This window comes from Genypterus blacodes, unplaced genomic scaffold, assembly GCF_046128005.1.
Source record: "Genypterus blacodes isolate CSIRO-AG114 ecotype Tasmania unplaced genomic scaffold, CSIRO-AGI_Gbla_v1 ptg000044l_1, whole genome shotgun sequence".
NCBI lineage: Eukaryota > Metazoa > Chordata > Actinopteri > Ophidiiformes > Ophidiidae > Genypterus > Genypterus blacodes.
The window spans coordinates 1,794,707-1,815,641 of record NW_027466857.1 but is presented as its reverse complement, the minus strand read 5'-3'; the positions used below and the strand labels follow the sequence as shown (position 1 = coordinate 1,815,641).

Sequence of the window (20,935 nt, the reverse complement as noted above, 5' to 3'; positions counted from 1 at the left end):
AAGCAGTAGTAGAAGTTGTGTACGATACTCTTTATATGTCTTTAAATGTTTTTTTCCCCATCTTTTTCACCCATGAGATTTGTCCAAAGATGTTTGTTAGAGAGCATTTACCATAACGTGTCTTTTCCAACACACGATGAGGATGTTATTGTGATTATGATTCCACTGAAAGCTATGAAATGAATTTTACTCTTTTATTTTGAAAATCTGTAACTGTAGCTTTTAGTTCCGTGTCAGCCTTGGCTTGCCTGTTCGTAGCTTTTGCTGCAGATTGTCTTCTACTTGCTCTTTTAAGATTATTAATCATGTCTCTGGAAGTTGAGTCTGCAGAGTAAGTATCCCCCTGGTGGTTTTTTAGAACGTATCGATTATAGAACAATAAATGTGTCGATTAGTTCATGTATGATTATACTTTTAGTTGTTGAGGCCTGCCGTATCCTGCACTAAGCTAGCGTTAGCGTGCTATGCTAATTTGGTCAACGTGATCTCTTATGGTCTTTTTTTCCAGAATGGCAAAGGGAATCCTGTTTGAAAGTATCTCTACATAAAACAACTACATTGTATATGATGTGCTGCAGTAGTGCTCGTACGTGGTGGTTTAAAAGTTGTAGAGCCATATAAGTTAGCGCTAGTTGCACTGCTACTCGCATCATAGCAACTGCTGAAACTGTTATATAGGTAAAAGTCTGCCAAAAAATAACAGACAAAAGATTTGAATTATTGTTGAACTTTTTTTAATACCCGGTCAACTTCGTTTACGCGCGTGTTCCGTGTTTCGACATGATTAACCACGTTGTTTGATGTACAGCGGGCAAACCCGACGATTCATACTCCGCTCCATTCATAGAAATGCTACATCTGCGACATCTGAATGCTTCGTGTTGTAAACAGATCGGGTTCAAGCCTTTTCTCGGTACCCATTGCTAAACTTTCTCCCCGTGGCAAGATGGTAGCCATACCTCAGTCAGGGCGGAAGGTTCAGGGTCTTCTGGATCACTCAGGTAGCCTTTAGGAACTGCAAACTCAGCTGAACCAACTCCCCAAATAAGACAAATACAGAAGACGCGTTCAGGCACTCTTCATTAAACTGTACAGCGGAGTCACTGAAGTGTTTTGTCAGTAGCTGCAGCACACCACCCAAACTGAACCATGACTATTTCTTTCTGTTTTCCATAGCGTCATCCGTCTGATAATGCAGTACCTGAAAGAAAACAATCTGCACCGGACTCTAGTTACCCTGCAGGAGGAGACCACAGTGTCTCTGAACACAGTGGACAGTATAGAGAGCTTTGTTGCAGACATAAACAGTGGCCACTGGGATACAGTCCTGCAAGCTATCCAGTCACTGAAGCTGCCTGATAAAACCCTGATAGACCTTTATGAACAGGTGAGTTGTATCCATCTGTTTTTGTTTGTAAAATGTATAATTTCTTGATTTTCCTTTTTGTAGTTGATTGGTTTTGCTGATTTTCCTCCTCTTAATCTTTGTCTGTGTGTGCTTTGTCGGGCAGGTTGTGCTGGAGCTGATCGAGCTGAGAGAGCTTGGTGCGGCCCGTTCGCTCCTCAGGCAGACTGACCCCATGATTATGCTGAAACAGACCCAGACAGAGAGATACATCCACCTGGAGAACCTACTGGCTCGCTCCTACTTCGACCCCAGAGAGGTGAGTCCAAGCCAAAGACTGCAAACTGCTCATTTCAGCACAGTTAGATTTACGACTCTACTGCCTTTAAAATCCTGTAATGGTTACCTTCTACAGACGCTGCCTGTTGCACGTTTTGGTGGTGTCGTGTGACGTATGACGTTTGATTTACTTTCACTGTGCAGGCCTACCCAGATGGCAGCAGTAAGGAGAAGCGGCGAGCAGCCATCGCTCAGGCCCTGGCAGGGGAAGTGAGTGTAGTGCCGCCCTCTCGTCTCATGGCCCTGCTGGGACAGGTGAGTGACCTGGAAATGCACTAAGACTTCTTAAGCCTTCTTCAGACGGCAGTGGTACAGTTAGACAGGCTGTGGTTGTTGTTCAGAGGGTGAATGGTACAAAGGGTTGATTGATCCACTCTCTCCTTTGTCATCCTCCAGTCTCTGAAGTGGCAGCAGCATCAGGGCCTTTTACCTCCTGGTATGACCATCGACTTGTTCAGGGGTAAAGCTGCCGTCAAGGACGTGGAGGAAGAGCGCTTCCCCACCCAGCTCAGCAGACATATCAAGGTAGCCACACTGTCCCAATACTTATGGTCATAACCTTCTCACCTTAACTTCACAATCATAATATTGGATTTCATTTCTCCCCTCCACAGTTTGGACAGAAATCCCATGTGGAATGTTCCCGTTTCTCCCCTGATGGACAGTACCTGGTCACCGGCTCTGTCGACGGCTTCATTGAAGTCTGGAACTTCACCACCGGGAAAATTAGAAAGGTAACTTAACAGGGCCGGCACATTGAAGTGTCCCACTCTACAGATGAACAGTTTCAGGGATCCACCGACTACATTTACAGTGAACGATTCTCTCTGAGGTGGATGATGTTGTTCTCTTCTAATTTCCTTTTCATCTCAATCCTTGCATACAGTACATGGCGACAGTTTAAAAGTATGCATTGTTGTCCTACAGGATCTGAAGTACCAGGCACAGGACAACTTCATGATGATGGATGACGCCGTGCTGTGTATGTGCTTCAGTCGGGACACAGAGATGTTGGCTACTGGAGCCCAGGATGGCAAGATCAAGGTTGGTTGTAAACACTTACATCCTCTCTTATGTGGTATTACAATCCTTTACTAGGTGATGTTAAACTGTTGTTGTGTTTGTTTGTTTGTTTGTTTTGTGTAGGTGTGGAAGATCCAGAGCGGCCAGTGTCTGAGGAGGTTTGAACGTGCCCACAGTAAAGGAGTTACATGTGTCAGCTTCTGTAAGGACAGCAGTCAGCTCCTCAGCGCCTCCTTCGATCAGACTATCAGGTAAACTCACAGGGGACCAAACATCCTTTAACCCCGCATTTGTGTCTGTTCAACCTCAGCCTCACTGGTAACTGGACATCTCTTGAGGTATTCAGCGGGAACAAGATTCAAATCCGGTGTTTTCTTTTCCAGAGTCCACGGGCTGAAGTCGGGTAAAACTCTGAAGGAGTTCCGCGGTCACTCTTCCTTTGTAAACGAGGCCACCTTCACTCCAGACGGCCACCACATCGTCAGCGCCTCCTCTGATGGCACCGTCAAGGTAATTTCACCTATGGACCTGCGGTGTTTTAGCTTTGTCGAATCCATAGGTCCACTTTTCTCGAGGTTTTCACTGAATTATCGTACTTTTCAGCTGGATACAACCACCACATAACTGTTTAGAAAATGATTAATATTATCCATTTGAGCTCATGTTAGATGTGGTTTCAAACTCCCATTTACTCCATGTTATTCATTTGTTTTGAGTCATTTTCTGTATGCTTTTATCTGTAATTTGCTGGCAAACTTAAACTGCCACAACCCTTAAACACATTGCACAGTTGCAGCCAAATGTAGATGCCATGTACGTTAGCAGCCTTGTAATGTAAACATAATATTGTGATCACTCAGATGATACCAACACTGATGGTGCCACAACAACTTGATTAATAATTCATTTTCTCCAATGTCCATAACTCAGTGATCATGAGGGGCTGTAAAGTGTTATAAGTCAATCAGCATTAATAGCTTTTTGGGTAATTAGAGTCAGATTCAGACCCAGATGAAACCTTTTTAGTGTTATAAAAGATGTTGTGTTTGTAGAGTTTGCACATTCTGAAAGCCTTCTGGTTCATTCTTTATTTTTCCGCTGTGTAAAAACCTCAGTGAACTTGTCTGTACTTTGTCTGTACTTTCATCCATGTGTATTTTCTCACACTGAGCTGTGGTTGTGCGCCAGGTTTGGAACATGAAGACCACCGAGTGCTCGAGCACCTTCAAGCCTCTGGGTACGTCGGCCGGCACCGACATCACCGTCAACAACGTCGCTCTGCTGCCCAAGAACCCCGAGCACTTTGTCGTGTGTAACCGCTCCAACACTGTGGTCATCATGAACATGCAGGGACAGGTCAGTCACAAACAATAGATGGAACAAAAGATGACATCATCCACTCATTTTCCATGATTAACACTGATTATTTAATGATGTATTGGAGATGAGCATACATAAGAAATTAAGAAAATAAGCAAAAACAGCATAAATTGATTGTTTAAGTGAAGCAGAAAGTGATTTTATTTGTAAATTTGTACATGTAATCTCCTGTAATGCTTTTGTGTCTTAGTTTTCAACCTGTCATCTTTTTCTGAGGTGATAGGCGTGTGCGTGTCTGCGTGCCCACCTAACCGGCCCTCCTTTTTGATATCATGCATTGTGTGTGTTTGACTCTCTGCCTGTCACTCCCCTGTGATGTGCAGATCGTGAGGAGCTTCAGCTCTGGTAAGAGGGAAGGAGGTGACTTTGTGTGCTGCACTCTGTCGCCCCGAGGAGAGTGGATCTACTGCGTGGGAGAAGACTTTGTGCTTTACTGCTTCAGCACCGTCACCGGCAAGCTGGAGAGAACCCTGACGGTATGTTCCCGCACTCAGAACACTGTGTAAAGTGTCAGATATGTTCTTTTAAGATGGGATGACTATTTGAACATAACAGCATCGCTTTTGTCTATTTGATTTTGATTCCTGAGGTCTATCTCGCACGACTCTGCACTTATGATTTACCGTTGTCTACCTCCTTCTCCTTTCAGATCCATGAGAAGGATGTGATCGGCATCGCCCATCACCCTCACCAGAACCTCATCGGCACGTATAGCGAGGACGGTCTGCTGAAGCTCTGGAAGCCTTAAAGCGTCATCCTGAGACGAGACTGGACATTCTCAGGCAGCAGCTGTCGTTTCACTGCTCTGTCCATTTTGTTTTGAATTTTTTTTAGCACCAGAAACATCATTCACGTCCAGATGATTTTGAACAGCATCATAATCATTTGATGATGAGGCTCAGTAACATCATCACTCTCACAGTTTCAGCTGTTTTCTTGTAGAACTGATTAAAGGTGTAATGGAAGTTATTCAGAGAGAATACGTGCTTTAAAAGGGACTTGTTCTGTGAAAGTGTCCAGCAAAACAACCCCCTAAAGTCCTTAACCGCCCTGAAAGCTTCATTTTTTATTGGTCCCTTACCTTTATGACATGTAGACGTAAAAGTATGAATTTTGCCACCTACACATCTGCTTAGACACGCCCACCAAAGACATGAGAGGGTTTTGTACCAGCAGCTGAATAGTCATGGGAGTGTGTGAACCTTATTTACAAGACCTGTTGTGAATTAAGGCCTTATTCATACATTTCATGTTTGTTTTTGCCTGTTCAAGCAAACAAGGTTCTGCTTTTCAACACCGGCAATTAACTGATGTCCGATACCTCTTTAACCGAAGTTTATAACTTGTGTTAGTCCTGTTGAACTTTATTTTGAAGGATTCTGCTTCATTTCCCTTTTAAGGTGAATGAGGGAGAAGCTTTTCTTATTCTGATGGTGCTGCGGAGTGTAGATACCAGGCTCAATTCTCATTTTGGAAATTCCAGTTTTGTAAATAATTTTGTTTTCTAGATTTGGTATTTGTGTGTTGGGATTTTTTTCTAATGGCAAGAAGTAAAGGACTTCATTTCAAAATGCTGTAATTCGTGTTTCCTGATGTATGAAGCCCTGTTAGTTTTCGTTCGCAGGACATCTGTTCATATCCAGATGTCTTATCTACATGTCGATCTCCCATGGGTGGATTAGGGAGCCTCTTCTAAATCCGTTGCATTCATTGTTTGCTAAATTAGCTTTACTATGCTATATTTCTTGTCTATATCATTAAAGCTATTTAACCAGATGCCTCTAACAGTGAGACAGAGTGCTGGAATATACACAAAATACTCGCCATCAGTCAGTTTAATCAAGTCTAATCTAGTCAATTCTCTAATGTTGAGTGATGCTCGCTTGACCACTGCATCCATTTGACGACACGTGCTACATTTAAATGAGACGCGGTGAATATAAGAACCAGAATAGAAGCGAGCTACTGCACAAAATTACGGAGATTACAACGGAACCTTAACAAGGATCTTTATTGGCACATGCAGGTAAAGAAAAAATGTAAAGTAAGTAGGTTTATCAGCGTCATTATTCTGATGATTGAATTAACATGCAAACGGATATATTTCTATTTGTAGTGTCAGGGTTGCTAACCATCCAATATAGCTGTTATATGAAAATGTAACTACTACTGTACTGTAGTTCATATGAAGCCGAGGATTTCTGTTTTCTAATGTAAATGAAGTATTAAGTGTCTGAATAAGAGTTAGTGATTTTTTTAAAAGTTGATATATTGCCAATATTTTTATTAGTGGAACAAAAAATGCTTTGGCCTAAGTTGATTTATATTATAATATACAATACAACTCAAGTTTGATAGTTTGAAAGCATGTATTGTCCATATTGTGGAACCAATCTTGGATCAGATTTTGGATGAGTTTGAGCCTCCTGTGAAAACTGCATTCAGCCCAAAGCCTTCAACTGTGACGGAGCTCCAGAAAATATCTGTGAACAAAGTTTGATTCCTGATTAAACCCGGAAATTCAGGATGTTTTTACATGTTGCCATCAGTATACAAGCCTAAAATCTATGTATTGTATTTCAAAGTGTTGGCATGGCCACAGGTGTGTGCCAGTGTCTGTGTGGGCTCCATCCAGGTTGCTTCTTCCCTCCACCCATGCTGTGTATATACAGTATGTTCATCCTTATGGGTGAAAGAAAGAAAGAAAAGTCCAGACTCCTCCTGTCAGATTCTATTGACTTTTTTTTAATGAGGCATTATTTTATTTTGAAATCTGTGACTGGAAGTTTTTTCTGTGATGTGTTGGCTTGACCATGTGGAGCAGCAGGTCAGGGAGCTTGATTGGTTGTCGGTGTTAGAGGGTTCATGCAGGGAAGAGTTGGTATGGCCAGGGTTCTGCATTTCAGTCTGCTTTTATTATTGCATTATGGATCATTTGCTGTCATTTCAAGCACGCCTGCTGATGACGACACTGCAGCAAGATCAACAGTGGATTCACACACAGCATTTACTGCAAATGAAAATCTTTATTCTGCTGGGAAAACCAATCATCCTAATAACAGTGAGATTCCCAACACAGGATTTTCAACCAGCTATCGTAAGTCAAATGCAACTACTAAACCTCCTAAAACCACCACAACTGCTTCACATCTGACTGAAACACCTGGTCAAACAGCAAAGAAAGCAGCTTCCAGTAAAGACGAGGACCGTCCCTTGGAATTAGGTGAGTGAAAACATCTTGAGTACTTTATCACTAAAGAATATCATGTGAACTTAATGACTTCCCTTGAGTTAAGAGTTTTTAATGTGATGATTACATAGTCAAGAAATTTGTTGAAATGACTACTACACAGGATTTGATTTGTTTATTGTAGAGTGCAAGTGCTATTTGTCTAATAGTTCACAAACAGAGAAAGCTAAATTTATTAAATGACAATGACTTCTTGTGCAGATGTTCAATTAAGATGATAGATGATAATAGTTCAATCATAGTTCAAGATTTCTCAGTGGTCATTTCCCTTGAAATAATTTAAGTTTTAGGACTCAATTATGTAAAGAATTCCTCACTGAAAACGCTGCAACTTCAAGCAGATCTTTCAGGTTTTCTCAAAGCCTTGTGAATTTTTACAGTGGTCTGAGTCAGTGTCCAAGGGTTGGGGGTTACTAGGGCAGTTAAGCTATGCGTTTTCTGCTGATGGAAACCAGATGTGTGGTACCTCAGACAAAAAACAAAGAATGAGACCCCTCACACTTGCAGTCTGGAACCCAACCACAAAATGAATTAGCTCAGAGAGATTCTAGCAATTCTACAAAAATGTCAGTTATCTAATGATCTAATGATCTAACAGGGTTTTCCAAAAAATCATGAATTAGATCCCTGACATTTTTAGATATTTGGCATCTACTTTCCGGGCCATAGTAGGCTCACAGTCTGTAGAATGGACCAGAATCGACTCGTATGGATCCACAGAGTCCTGCAGGAAAAACAGAGAATGAGACTGGATCGCAGCTTTGCCCTGGTATCTAACAAAGAAAAATCTGACTTGAGCTTCAACATAGCTGGCTAACCCCTTAAACATGTTTCGTAGTACATAAATAACAAAAGAAGAAAGACGATCTTCTCCACGTCCATGTTTATACTTCTGTGTTTACATTGTTATGTGCTGAACTCGCATGCACCACTTTACTATCTGGTATTTACCACCTTCCCAATAAGCGCCTGAACGCAGCATAATTATTTGTACTTTTGTGACTCTTGAATGTCACTTGAGAAACAAAGTCACCAAGAGTCCGTTGGGATAGTAATATTGAAAATGTTTTATTCAAATAAGAACTCAAAGGTCATGCTCTGTATGTTTTGTACTTTATGTGGTGGTTGTGTATATATTATTTGTATCTCTGTAGCTAGGAAATCTACCAGGAGAGTTAAAAAGGCACGGAAGGCCAAAATGGTACTGAAGAAATCCAAAGTCACCAAGAAGCCCGGAGTTAAGGTTGTTAAGAATTCCAAACCCCCGTTCAAAAAAAGTGTGAGCCACAAGACCGTCTCACGTATGTATGGGAATGAGATCTCACAGATTTATACAGTATGTGGATCAGACAAAGATCAAATATTATAGCTACAAATATGGTTGAAAGAGTAACAACTAACTCAACTAAAAGTGAAAAGAATTGTCAGCAAAGGAAGACTTTCAGCTGATGTTAAGTTACTCTTTGTTGGCTTTGCACAGCTTGAAACTAGATAGGGATTTACTGCATTGGAACAATTCCAAGTTGTGTCAGAAATGCATCAGTTCCTACATCAACTTGAAAACCTTCATTGGATCATCTAAACTTTCTGAATTGTCAATGTAGGCAAATCCCATAATCACCAACAAGCTGTAAAAGAATTGGTCAGTGTCAGATCCATGTCCATTCATACTGTCTATCTAATCTTGTGCAGCTCAACCTAATCTGCTGATTCTAATCACCACTGCTGCCTTTATTGAATTCTCATACTCACCAAAAAGAAATTATCTATAATTTTCCATAGGACCCACAACTCCTTCTCTTTAGTTGTCAATACTGAAAACTTGTGCTATGGTGAACAATGGTTCTCATATGAATCTTTAAAGCACTATTATGTAATTTTCTTCTCCTTTATGCTAATGCTGAAACTGCCAGTTTGAGGTGTAATGGAGTATAAAGTCAAAAAAGCAAGCATCTTGATGTGTGTTTCTTCACTGATATAAATTATTGTCTTAAATAATAATTACAAATGCTTGACATATCCGACTAAACCTTACTTCATACCATATAATACACACTCCTGCTTTTCTGTACCTGTATTGTTGCTTGAAATCATTTACACTAATGTAAAGCTGCTTCCAATCATCTTGATACACAACAATCAAACTTCTGGCTGGATGTCTAAAATCTTCTATCTCACATTGAAACTGTTCTCCATGATGTCAGGGGGGTAAGCTCTATATGTTTCCAAGTTACAAGCTGTGCTAGTTGATAGCTGATGTGTAAAAGTGAGCCACACCTGAAAGATATACTGTGCATCAGGTTTCAGTAAATGATCTAAAAGCTGAATTCAAGGTTGTTTTTAGTGTCTGTGAAAGAACCACGCACAATAGTTTGTTTGATCATTTCTGCACCCAAAGTGCTGAAATCAGCCACTTTTTTCTGTGTGTCAATTTTGCAATAAAAATAACTAATTTTGTTTCGGCAATTTCCTGATTTTGTGAGACATTTTGTGATTTTAATTCCATAAATCCAAACTTTTACTCTTCTGTGTGCATCCTTGTTGCTTTAAGCGCAGACTCGGAGATGAGCACCCACCTTTACAGCCAGCTCTCCCACTATGCAAGCTGGGTCGTCCGCTAACTTCGAACTCTCTCTTTTACTACCATCCAAACACTGAACTTACTATGTATCCGTTTCCCATTTTATTTTGATAATTGAGATATTGGTTATCTGTGGTGGTGTACGCCAGGCTGATGAACTTGGAGTGTCCCAGGAGGGTTACTTTCCCAGGTTAGCCAAACGCTGGTTGTATGTCAGAATTCTTACATTATTAAAGCTGTCAGTAAAGGGGTATTTTTATTAAGCTTGTTTGCTCAACAGAGCCAACAGAGTAAACTGCTACCTTTCTTATTCACTTTTCTTGGGCCACACTGCCAGACAGACAATCGTTATAGACGTTATGGAGCCAATCTTTATTTTTCACTTCTGAAATAATTTCCGTGGGTTGGCTATGGTACACATATTTGTGCTCCCAACTTTTAAATGAATTGTGAACTAAACATCACAATATCTTCACTTCTGTTTTAGGCTGCAACTACACTTCACTACTTCCATGTTACTTATATTTGAACAAACTGACAGTTTGTGTCAGTGCTGCGGGGTGAGTTGATAAGTGGAATGGGCTTCAGGAGCAGCCAGGAATGCACCAGTCTGCTCTGTGATGAATTTCGTCTGTGAAGAATGTGTCTCTCTCTGCTTTCTCACACACAATTTTAAAATCGTTGCAAATGATATGCTTACTGTTAATTATGCAGCATCGCACAAAATTGTGGCATTTTGTTGAATTTGCATAAGCAGCGATCATGGAATCGCAAAATGCTATTGACCGTGGAATTAGTCTCTCAGGTGGCATGTGTCTGCATAAACCTGTACATTGCTCATATATGCACCAATGCATATTTTAGTGTGTGTACTCTACATGAGCTGACTTGGCCGAGGAAGTGTAGAAGAGAAAGGCAACCCAGAGATTAGCCGCTGCAGCTTGGCTGGAAATTCATGCTGAGTAAGCTGGTTGTCCAGTCATGTCAAATCAAAGCTGAAGTTCATTCAAAGCCATTTTACAGGAACAGGCATTTGGTGAGCAGTTGGGGGGGAAGGTTTCCATCGTTGTAATACAAAGCACTAGGCTTAGGTCAAATGCAGATATTTAATTTCCCTTTCTTTGCATCATGGGAAGTCCCCCAGCAGTCTAGAAGAAAGAAGAAAGAAGAAACACTTTATTTTGATCCCCGAAGGGAAATTCTTCCCCTCACACAGTTTTTTTGCATTGCATTATTATTGTACATAGCAGCATAACTATGGTCTGGTCTTTACCAAAAAGGAAAGTTTTAAGCCTACTCTAAAACATAGAGAGGGTGTCCCCCAGACCAAAACTGGGAGATGGTTCCACAAGAGAGGAGCCTGATAACCTCTGATAATCTTCTCTACTTCTGGAGATACTAGGAAACACAAGTAAGCCTGCATTCTAATAGGGTACAACAAGCTCTTTGAAATATGATGGAGCCAGACCATTAAGAGCTTTGAGCCATTAGTTCATTGTTGTGGTTCTGTCACGACCTTCCATGGTCTACGCTTGAACTCTGGCTGCTCAGTAACCCTAACAACGCTTCTTTCCTGCCATCTGTTAATATATAGATGTGTTTGACTCTGTCAGAATGTCCTCCGCTGGGTTTGGAGTCTCTGAAGGTCAAAGACAATCAGCTGAGAGCTTCATCCTACAAGCGTAGAGGCTTGGGCCCCCACCGTGGCCGACTCAACATCCAGGTAACCACACAAGTGTTATCGTTCAGTTTCAAATACTAAATGCACTCTAAGAAGTCACATTTATGTAAATACTGCACAAACAAATTTGTGAAATTTTACGTGTTTTTAAACCCTTTTTAAATCCATAAAGGTGTACATTTCAGTAATATAAATCTCAAAAACTGTGTGTGTGTAGTCTGGGATAGAGGATGGTGATATATATGACGGAGCCTGGTGCGCCCAAGACAGAGACAAGAAACAGTGGCTGCAGGTCGATGCTCTGAGGCTGACTCGCTTCACTGGTGTCATCCTGCAGGGTCGCAGCTCTATTTGGAGGTCAGTCCTGAAGGTCAAATGTTTCACTCAGAACTGTAATTTTGTTGAGCAGAATTTAAGTTTCCAAATTAGCAAATGGTCGTCTCTTGATGTCTTTCCCTATAGTGAGCCAGGAAATTAAAGTAAGTTAATATTAGTTTTAATGAGTTGGTTCTGTATCTGTACATTTTCTAGTCTGTGAGGCATCTGAGAAGGCAGTTTGTTTTTCCATTGATCTGTCCAATTCATTGACACGATTGCAGAACATTTACTTCAACTATGGCTCACATTTCTTGCACACCTCCAGTGACTGACCTGTGCATTTTATATCACTGCTGGGAGGAAAAAAATATTAAAGAACAAAAATGGACATTACTACGGAGCCTCATCCGCCACATAATATTATTTATATTCCTATAGAGCAAGAGATTGGTGATGCATATTTGATACCCTGTATAAACTACAGATACTGTATGTGTATGTCTTGTTTACATACAGTTGGGACTTGGTGCATTCCTACAAGGTGCAGTTCAGTAACGACACCCACGTCTGGAAGCCTTGTATGAACGGGACGGAAGAGGCTGTAAGTCCTTATTTATTCTTTTACAACAATTATATTCACTAACAACAACATTGCATTTTGTGCATTTTATATATTTAATGTAATGCAATGTGCCTCACAAATCAATGCAAAATAGAAATGGGAAGACATAAAAGTTAGTATATGGAATGAATTCATCTCCTAATAAATGATAGAACAATGACATTTAACAAAAATGAAGTAAAATATAAATTTAAAAAAATTTAAAAATAGAATATAATATAATTACAATAATCTACTTTACACTTTCCATATCCAGAGCTTTAAAGTGGTCTGATATGACAACAAATGAGCCTGTCCATGAAGGTTCTCAGTCAGCAGGTCATGGTATCCAAGGAAAGTTGAAAACGTTTCACCCCTCTTCCTAAAAGGCTTCTTTAGTTCTGAACTTTGAACTGAAGAGGTCTTTCAGATGAATGGTGAAACTTCTTCAAGCCTTTACCAGCAAGTCCAGTTACCTAAGATTAACTTTCCTTGGATACAAATAAGTCTGTTCATATTAAGTGTAGAAAGATGTTCTGAAGTTCCAATTGCTGAGATGGCAGTTTCATGTTTTTGAGTTGGTTCATCGTTAGTCTGTTGGGCGAAGGGGACCTTGATGGTACCTGTCGTGCTTCTTTTTAATTTCATAGAATACTTGTAATAGTGAAATGATTTCAGTTACCACCTTATTTTGTGTTCTTCACATTTAATGCAATACATTGCAGCCCAAGGAGCAGTTATGTCATATTGGTGACGTTTATCTGCCCAGTCTGAATAGTAAGGGAAAGTCATTATTAAAGATGAATTCAGCCACAAACTGTAAACACCATTACAACAAAGTTCCTGGAAAGTTTAGTGAGTGGTCATCAGAATTTATGCGATAGGCAAAGGATATAATGGTTTTGTAGAATGCTGCTTTTTTTCCCTCTTACAGTATTGTGTAAACTCTGTGCCACTGTTTAGAAAGTAATTTGTTCTGTTTGGAACAATGTGTGATAACCCTGCAGATCTGACTTAGAGTGACAGTTAACATGATTAAACATTAAGAAAATCTCCACGATTTGGTGACACAGCATGCAGCTTTGGAAGCGTGGTCGCTGGCAGCTTTGGTTTGGTTTGTCAGTGGTCTTCATGCCGTGTGTGCCGCAACCACAACTGACCATGATGTGTCAGTCATACAAACTATTCAGCTCTGAGCGGTTTTCCAGGAAATACCTGGCCTGCAGACTGCCATCAAATTAATCACTTCCCTTCCAACTACTTCAAAATGCAACAGCGAGGCTTCTCACTGGTTTTAACAGATGACATTACATCACCCCAATCCTGACTTCTTTCAAATTTAAGACAGATTATTATTATAATTAATAGCTCCTTCTTGTTAAGAAGGAAATGACTCTGCCTCGCAGCCCAACATGTTCTGTAGCTTTAAATTAGCCAATAATCTAAAGCTACGGAGATGAATTGTGTCCTTGTGTTGTAGGTATTCGAAGGGAACCAGAATACAGAGATGCCTGTTCTTGCACTTTTCAACACATCCACAGTGGCACGTTACATCCGCATTAACCCTCAATCCTGGTACCAGAACGGGACTGAAGGGGACATCTGCCTGAGAGCCGAGGTGCTGGGATGTACTCTCCCAGGTAAAAGATTAAATTATTTAAAATAAATGTAAAATGTTCAAGTTTCATTCTCCTAATGCACCAAATTACTAAGGATTATTTAACCTAACCGTTTTATTAATTTCCATCTTCTAGATCCTAATAATATCTACGCATGGCAGAGAGAGCCAGAGTCCAGAGACAAACTGGACTTCAAACACCACAACTACAAGGAGATGAGAAAGGTCAGAATTGTGACAGTTTGTCAATTACTTTTATTATACAAGGATAGTGGTGCAACTTTTCTCCACATTCCACAAAGGAAAACTCATTCAGCGCCTTAACACAGTTTAGATACAGTATGATGCTAATTTATTCATTAGTGTTGTATTTATTCTAAACAATGCATATTAACAAATTATTGATGAAAAATAAACCTTTGGTGCTTTCCCAGCTGTTGAAATCAGTGAATGAGGCGTGCCCAGATATCACCCGCATCTACAGCATTGGGAAGAGCCACATGGGTCTGAAGCTGTACGTCATGGAGATCTCTGACAACCCAGGGAAACATGAACTAGGTGAGACAGAAACAAAACATTTAGACATTTAGACCATGTGACATAACATAGTCTGTGATTTAGAAATATATTTACATTAACCATCAAACAAATAGCCCCTTGAACTTTGGGTCTGTACTACCAAACTACTTGTAGCCACTTGGTCATTCTATAAGCAGTCTGTGTCTACACAAGCATTGACACTCATGGCTCTCTCCAACCCTTTGTATAAAAGTGTTTTAAAGAAAATAAGCACTGAGAGCTATATTTTATAAACTAGTGACTAATAAAGAATTACAAGTATCTAGCAACATAAAGACCTAGATAACCCACATAAAAGAGATAAAATGGGAGTCATATTCATCTGTTCATCTTATTTTCACCAGGTAGAAAGAAAAACAACTCTATTTGGATGCTCATATTCCTCTGTATCTCCAGTTTGTGTATCTGTGATTTTGATTTCAAGTTCATTCTGCCCCTAAGTGGTAAAACATCACAACATCTTGCTTTAAATTCCAAAACTAAAAAGAGGATCCAGTGGGTGAAGTTCTGGTAAATTTAACCAGAAACTCAAATTAGTTAGAAGTCACTGTGATGTACAGTATGAATTACTATGCATCGGTCTTAGACTCTTTCAGATGTACCTTTTTGCCAACCCTGATGAAGGCCTGAGTGTGCTTGTTTCCATAAAGTTCTTCTAATGCAAAGGGGACTTCTTCAATAGCTGCAACTGTACGCTGCCCCCGCCCCCCCAAAATAAAACAGACAGTCGAGCTCTGTCTGAAAGGAAGACTTGCACGGACTGGAATTACTCCCATTTCAGTCTGAGGTGTAGAAATATTTTCTTTGGCCTCCGCCACTCAGCCCATGTTTCAGCAGGTCGGAGAGGTTTCCCCGCCAAAACACATGGCAATGAAAAACGCATGGAGAAGTTTAAAACTATGGCTCAGCCTAACAGAGAGAGAGTATACAGTATACAGTATACAGTATACAGTATACAGTATACAGTATAGAGTGTCTGTCTGTGTCTGTCAGTCAGTCAGTCAGTCAGTCAGTCAGTCAGTCAGTAAACTATTCCACTGGAGTCCTGGTCCAGAAGCCAGAGTGAGTTGCTTTAAAAGCACATCTGACCCTTTGGGTTGTCTCCTACTCTTTGGGTATTTTCCTATCTGTATTTTCCTAACTGACGGCAGATTGAACCGTTGCAACTGTATTTGTGTTGAAAGCTGTTACCTGATACACATGCTCTAATGCCCAGTCCGGTGTCTGTGTTCTGACACTCTCTGCAGGTGAACCAGAGTTTCGTTATGTGGCTGGGATGCACGGGAATGAAGTGCTCGGTCGAGAACTTCTGTTGAATCTCATGCAGTACATGTGCCAAGAGTACAAACAGGGTAACCCACGTATCATCCACCTCATCAAAGAGACCCGCATCCACCTTCTTCCCTCCATGAACCCTGATGGATATGAGCTGGCCTTTAAAAAGGTGCAACATGGTTAGACATCAATAACAACTGTGTTAGGGTAGCTTTTGTGAATAATTGCATTAATCAAAAATAAAGTGCACCCATACATACTCTGTCTTTTGATTACTTCATGGAAATAAGAACAGGTTTGTCAGGACGGGTTTCCATGTTTTTTCCTCATGATGTTGACTAACTTGTACATTTTGGGACAAAAATCTTAATTCCTCAACTATTATGACTTTTGCAATAACAATAGCCCACAAGGCCATTTACTCAAAGTAGCGTACATGTATGTATGTACTGTGTACTGTTAACATAGTACAGCTTATCATATTATCTCTTGCTGAAGTTACAACATGGCACATCACGTAATACAGGCTGCCAAAATGTGTAAAATGTGATGCTTGGTAGCAAAATATGTACAATCCCACCAAAAACTGTCAGATATCCACTAGGCTAACATGTTGTGTTTGCACATCTGTGTTTAATCTTCAGGGGTCGGAGCTGGCAGGCTGGGCTTGGGGTCGTTATAGCTATGAAGGCATTGATATGAACCACAACTTTGCAGACCTCAACTCAATCATGTGGACCGCCATCGAGCTGGAGATGGACAAGTCAAAACTGATCAACCACTACTTCCCCATTCCTGAGCAGTACACCTCTGAGGAAGCCTTTGTGAGTCTGAAACACGTAACAAAACTTTTTCCCTCTTTTTATCACTTTCTTTTCCACCATCTGCTGCCCCCCTCCCCCTGCACCATCACCAGCTTACCCAACTACCTACATGAACTGCTGCCCCTCTCTCTCTCTCTCTCTCTCTCTCTCTCAAATATATTGGTTTTACTATTATTTTCCTCATTTTATTAGATTTGATAAATCATATCAATTTTATAATACATGGCGTATACAATAATTACATTATTTGTAATTTGTAATTGCTCTTATTCTTATATCCAATGTTATAAAGCTTTAAATTGAACAATGCCAGTAGACAGAAAGGGTGAATCAATGCAGGTTGAAAGGAACCTTTTGGCATTGCAATTATAGAACCCTAACAAACTAAATGGAAAGGAAAACAGCTTTAAGAAATAAACATCCGTGCAGTTTCTGGAGGACATTCCAACTCCGTCAAAATGTCCTTGAATTTGTGACTGAAACGTTATCTGCTCACTCTTGTTGTTCTAGAAATGTTTGCTAAATAAACTGTTAATCTCCAACAATAGGTGGCATTAGAAACGCGAGCTGTCATCAACTGGATGCAGACCATCCCATTTGTTCTGAGTGCCAACCTGCATGGGGGAGAGCTGGTGGTCACCTACCCTTACGACATGACCCGAGACTGGGCACCTCGCGAACACACGCCCACTGCTGATGAGAGCTTCTTTCGGTGGTTGGCCACAGCGTACGCCAGCACCAATCAGGTCTCTCTCCTGCATTCGTCCCCTTTGTTCTTTTATTATAAATTTTCCTTAATGAAAACATGTAGTGTGTACATGTGTATCTGATAAAGTAGTACCTCCATGTGCAATTATCTTAAAAATGCAACCAGGTGATGTCAAACCCAGACCGGCGACCATGCCACAACAAGGACTTCCGCAGATATAACAACATCATCAATGGAGCTGACTGGCACAACGTACCAGGAAGTAAGAATGTGTGTTATTTTAAATAAAGCTTTATTTGATTCAATGCACTTGATTATTTTGTTAGGACATTTGGTAAGCAGCATAATGAAGGTGGACTTCGTCAACTTCTTCTAAAATGGTTTCATATTTTATTGTGTGCTGCTGTTGAATATGTACCTCTTCACTTTGTGTAGCTGTTGCATTTGTCTTTAACAAGTTTCATTTATTAGAGCTTGAGGAAGTTTGTTTTTAACATCAGCCGATAAACAACAGATGGAAATTAGCAGCCAAGGCTTTTAAAAAAAAATAATAAATCATTATTGCATCCATCTCTAAATTTGAGTGTGGCTCTTCAAACTCAATGTCCACTTTGAAGAAATGTTTGAGTTATTGGTTCATAGAAAGTCACTGCTGGTATAAATTTGTATAGTCAATAGGTAATGTAATCGGGTTCACCTACCTGGCAAATTGAAGCGTGGTGGCCTCGAGTACTAGACCCTCAAGGCTCTGACTATTTGCAATTTTTTCAGAAATTAGTGATGAGCTAAACATTTAGCAGGCACAACTGTTCGTTTCATAAGCAAGACATTGTCACTGAGGTCAAGAAGAGGCATAAGTATTAGTAATGTAGGCTTTCATACCAATCAACTACATGTGTTATGTGTGATGCTGGAAATATAATGACACCCTTTGTCCAAAATGTTAATTGCACAAACTGATGTGACTTTATTAAAAACATTCAAATAAACTCTAAAACCATTAGACAGTAATTTTAAGTAAGAGTATGTCAGTCGCAAAGTGCCACATCTCTGATGTCTTGCCTTGTCTCTGCTTTAACATCCACTGGACTAGCTTCCACCCAACATATACTGTGCATGTCAACCTAACCCAAGCAGCAACAACTGTTTGAATGAGCAGAAAATGTACAGATTTCAGTTTTAATGCCCAAATTTGATGGTCATTTACATTTTAAAAAGGCGATGGCAGAAAACAAATAGTTTTGAAAAATGTACATGAATCTCTGTATTTTCTGTTTGCTTGCAGGTATGAATGATTTCAGCTACCTGCATACGAACTGCTTTGAGGTGACAGTGGAGTTGTCGTGTGATAAATTTCCTCACTCCAGTGAGCTTCCCATCGAGTGGCAGAACAACAGAGAGTCTTTGCTGGTTTATATGGAGCAGGTGTGCTTACATGACTTTTCTATTGACATAAATCTAATTGTCTATGATCCTCCACATACACCCACAAAATAAGTGTTTCCTATTTTCCTATGATATACCTTCTGAATTCCCCCCATGCATTAGCATCAGGGTGAATCTTTAACCTTGAACTTTGACCGGTTTTGGAAAAAAAATATCAATCCTGGCACGAACCTCAAACAAATTTGAGTGGAGGCTGTGGCAGACAGACAGATAAACCCCTTTGTTTACACTGTATCCACATATTGCAGGTGTAAAAATATCACTTACTTTTGAAGGTTCATCGTGGAATTAAAGGCGTAATTCGTGACAAAGACACAGAGGCTGGTTTAGAGGACGCCATCATCAAAGTCGATGACATTGATCATCATATTCGATCAGGTGTGTTTGCAAGTTAAATAACATATTTGTATACCTCTATGTTTCTACTGTACTTTGATTGAAAGGTCAGAACTACTTGTGTCAGCCTTTGTCCACTGATTGCTACATTAAGTAATACATTCATAAAATACAAGACACAAATTATTTTTACTGAATGGTGCATGTAGTTAATAGTTTTTGTAATATAATATTTATATGACATGATATGATGAGCAGCCTTGGGGAAGCTACTGTACTTTGAACGGGTTGCTTGCTACTTGTGATTCTAAATAGTTTAGCTGTACCAAAACAAGTGCACTGAACAACAATATAAAGTTGTATCACTCAATATAAAAGATGTTATCAAGTTCAAATGTTACCAGATGCCATTTCATGTGGCATATATCCATTTTCTCATATCCAATCATGCTGGGCGACAGGAAGTGTCATAGGTCACATTGGGATCGGGTAGCTGGGCTATTGTCAAACTGCTAAAAATATTAGTTGTTTGTAGCATCACTTTTTGTAGCTAGATTATCCCCAACACTGAGTTTTAACACTTAGTGTTCATTCTGGCCCATGATTGTCACTTTCTGGTGTCTCTCTCTTTGCAGTTGCTGATGGTGACTATTGGCGACTGCTGAATCCGGGTGAATATCGAGTGACAGTTAGCGCAGAGGGCTACTTCCCCTCCAGCCGCACCTGCCAGGTCATGTATGACTTCTACCCCACCATCTGTGACTTCAACCTCACCAAGATGCCTAAACAGAGGCTGAAGGAGATTTTGGCTAAGGGGGGAAAAATTCCCAAAGACCTGCAGCTCAGGCTTCGCCAGCTACGCCTACGTAAGCTTCGAGTCACCACCAAGGCCATCAACCAGAGGCGCGCCACCGCTGCCAAAAGAGCAAAGAGATGTGATGATGATCATGGAGGATAATGTGGGGACTTAACATGGCTGGGTTCAGTTTGGTTTACACACCTAAAAATCCAGGTCTGCTGCTGCTGAACTCTAAGCCAATAGGGTGATGGTTCGTTGCAGGTGATTTTTTTTAACTATTTACGACAAATGTTTTTAAAAATGTTCAAAGAAAGATCCAGAATCGATCTGTATGAAATATTTTCAACCAGTTTTTTTTTTACACCTGCACCCAGAGTACTCAAACTAAAGAAAATGTGTAAAAAATCCAATTTCCACACTTTTTTCATTACTGATTGTTTTACCCTCAATTTCACATTTTCTACCCAAAATTAACTCTGTTTGTGTAATCTATTTGACACTTGTAAGGGCAGTAAACAAAATAATTGTTTCTATGGTTTTTACTCACCACATTGTAAACCCCACTGTTACGTTTAGATACTGGATATTCAGTAGTTTCCCAACGTTTAGAGAGCCATTTGTTTCTCTTAATTTGGAACGATGTGAAAATAAACACACTGTTGACACTTCTATCATTATTGTCGATACTTTATTATTACAGGGCAATGTAATGCAGACCTCTCAGAATGTAATTTACACAAAACTATATGTAGGCAAAATGTTCACTTTCAAGGGTAGCAGAAGACTCATGGTTACCTGTAAGTAATAAAAAAGAATCTGATTTGTTTTACC

At 40.1% G+C, this 20,935-nt stretch overlaps 2 protein-coding genes across 3 annotated transcripts; both read left to right on the top strand.

The window, feature by feature from the left end:
- The first annotated feature begins 231 nt into the window (after positions 1-231).
- Positions 232-5,349, top strand: smu1a (SMU1 DNA replication regulator and spliceosomal factor a). The gene is made up of 12 exons (XM_076149165.1): positions 232-331; positions 1,177-1,387; positions 1,512-1,664; positions 1,829-1,939; positions 2,081-2,209; positions 2,299-2,418; positions 2,612-2,728; positions 2,831-2,958; positions 3,091-3,217; positions 3,896-4,063; positions 4,411-4,563; positions 4,737-5,349. Exons 1-12 carry the CDS (start codon positions 306-308, stop codon positions 4,833-4,835), a joined length of 1,542 nt encoding a protein of 513 aa, XP_076005280.1. The 5' UTR covers positions 232-305; the 3' UTR covers positions 4,836-5,349.
- A 1,621-nt stretch (positions 5,350-6,970) lies between these two features.
- On the top strand, positions 6,971-20,400 carry LOC142999510 (putative carboxypeptidase X1). 2 transcript variants are annotated; one of them, XM_076149107.1, is made up of 15 exons: positions 6,971-7,310; positions 8,492-8,631; positions 11,513-11,641; positions 11,817-11,956; positions 12,434-12,518; positions 13,999-14,158; positions 14,273-14,361; positions 14,571-14,694; positions 15,963-16,159; positions 16,635-16,814; positions 17,363-17,560; positions 17,689-17,785; positions 18,809-18,948; positions 19,245-19,347; positions 19,941-20,400. In XM_076149107.1, exons 1-15 carry the CDS (start codon positions 6,971-6,973, stop codon positions 20,261-20,263), a joined length of 2,445 nt encoding a protein of 814 aa, XP_076005222.1. In that variant the 3' UTR covers positions 20,264-20,400. The 2 variants fall into 2 exon arrangements, with proteins under 2 accessions (XP_076005222.1, XP_076005223.1); XM_076149108.1 differs by lacking the exon at positions 8,492-8,631 and having other exon boundaries at positions 11,532-11,641.
- Positions 20,401-20,935: the final 535 nt, after the last annotated feature.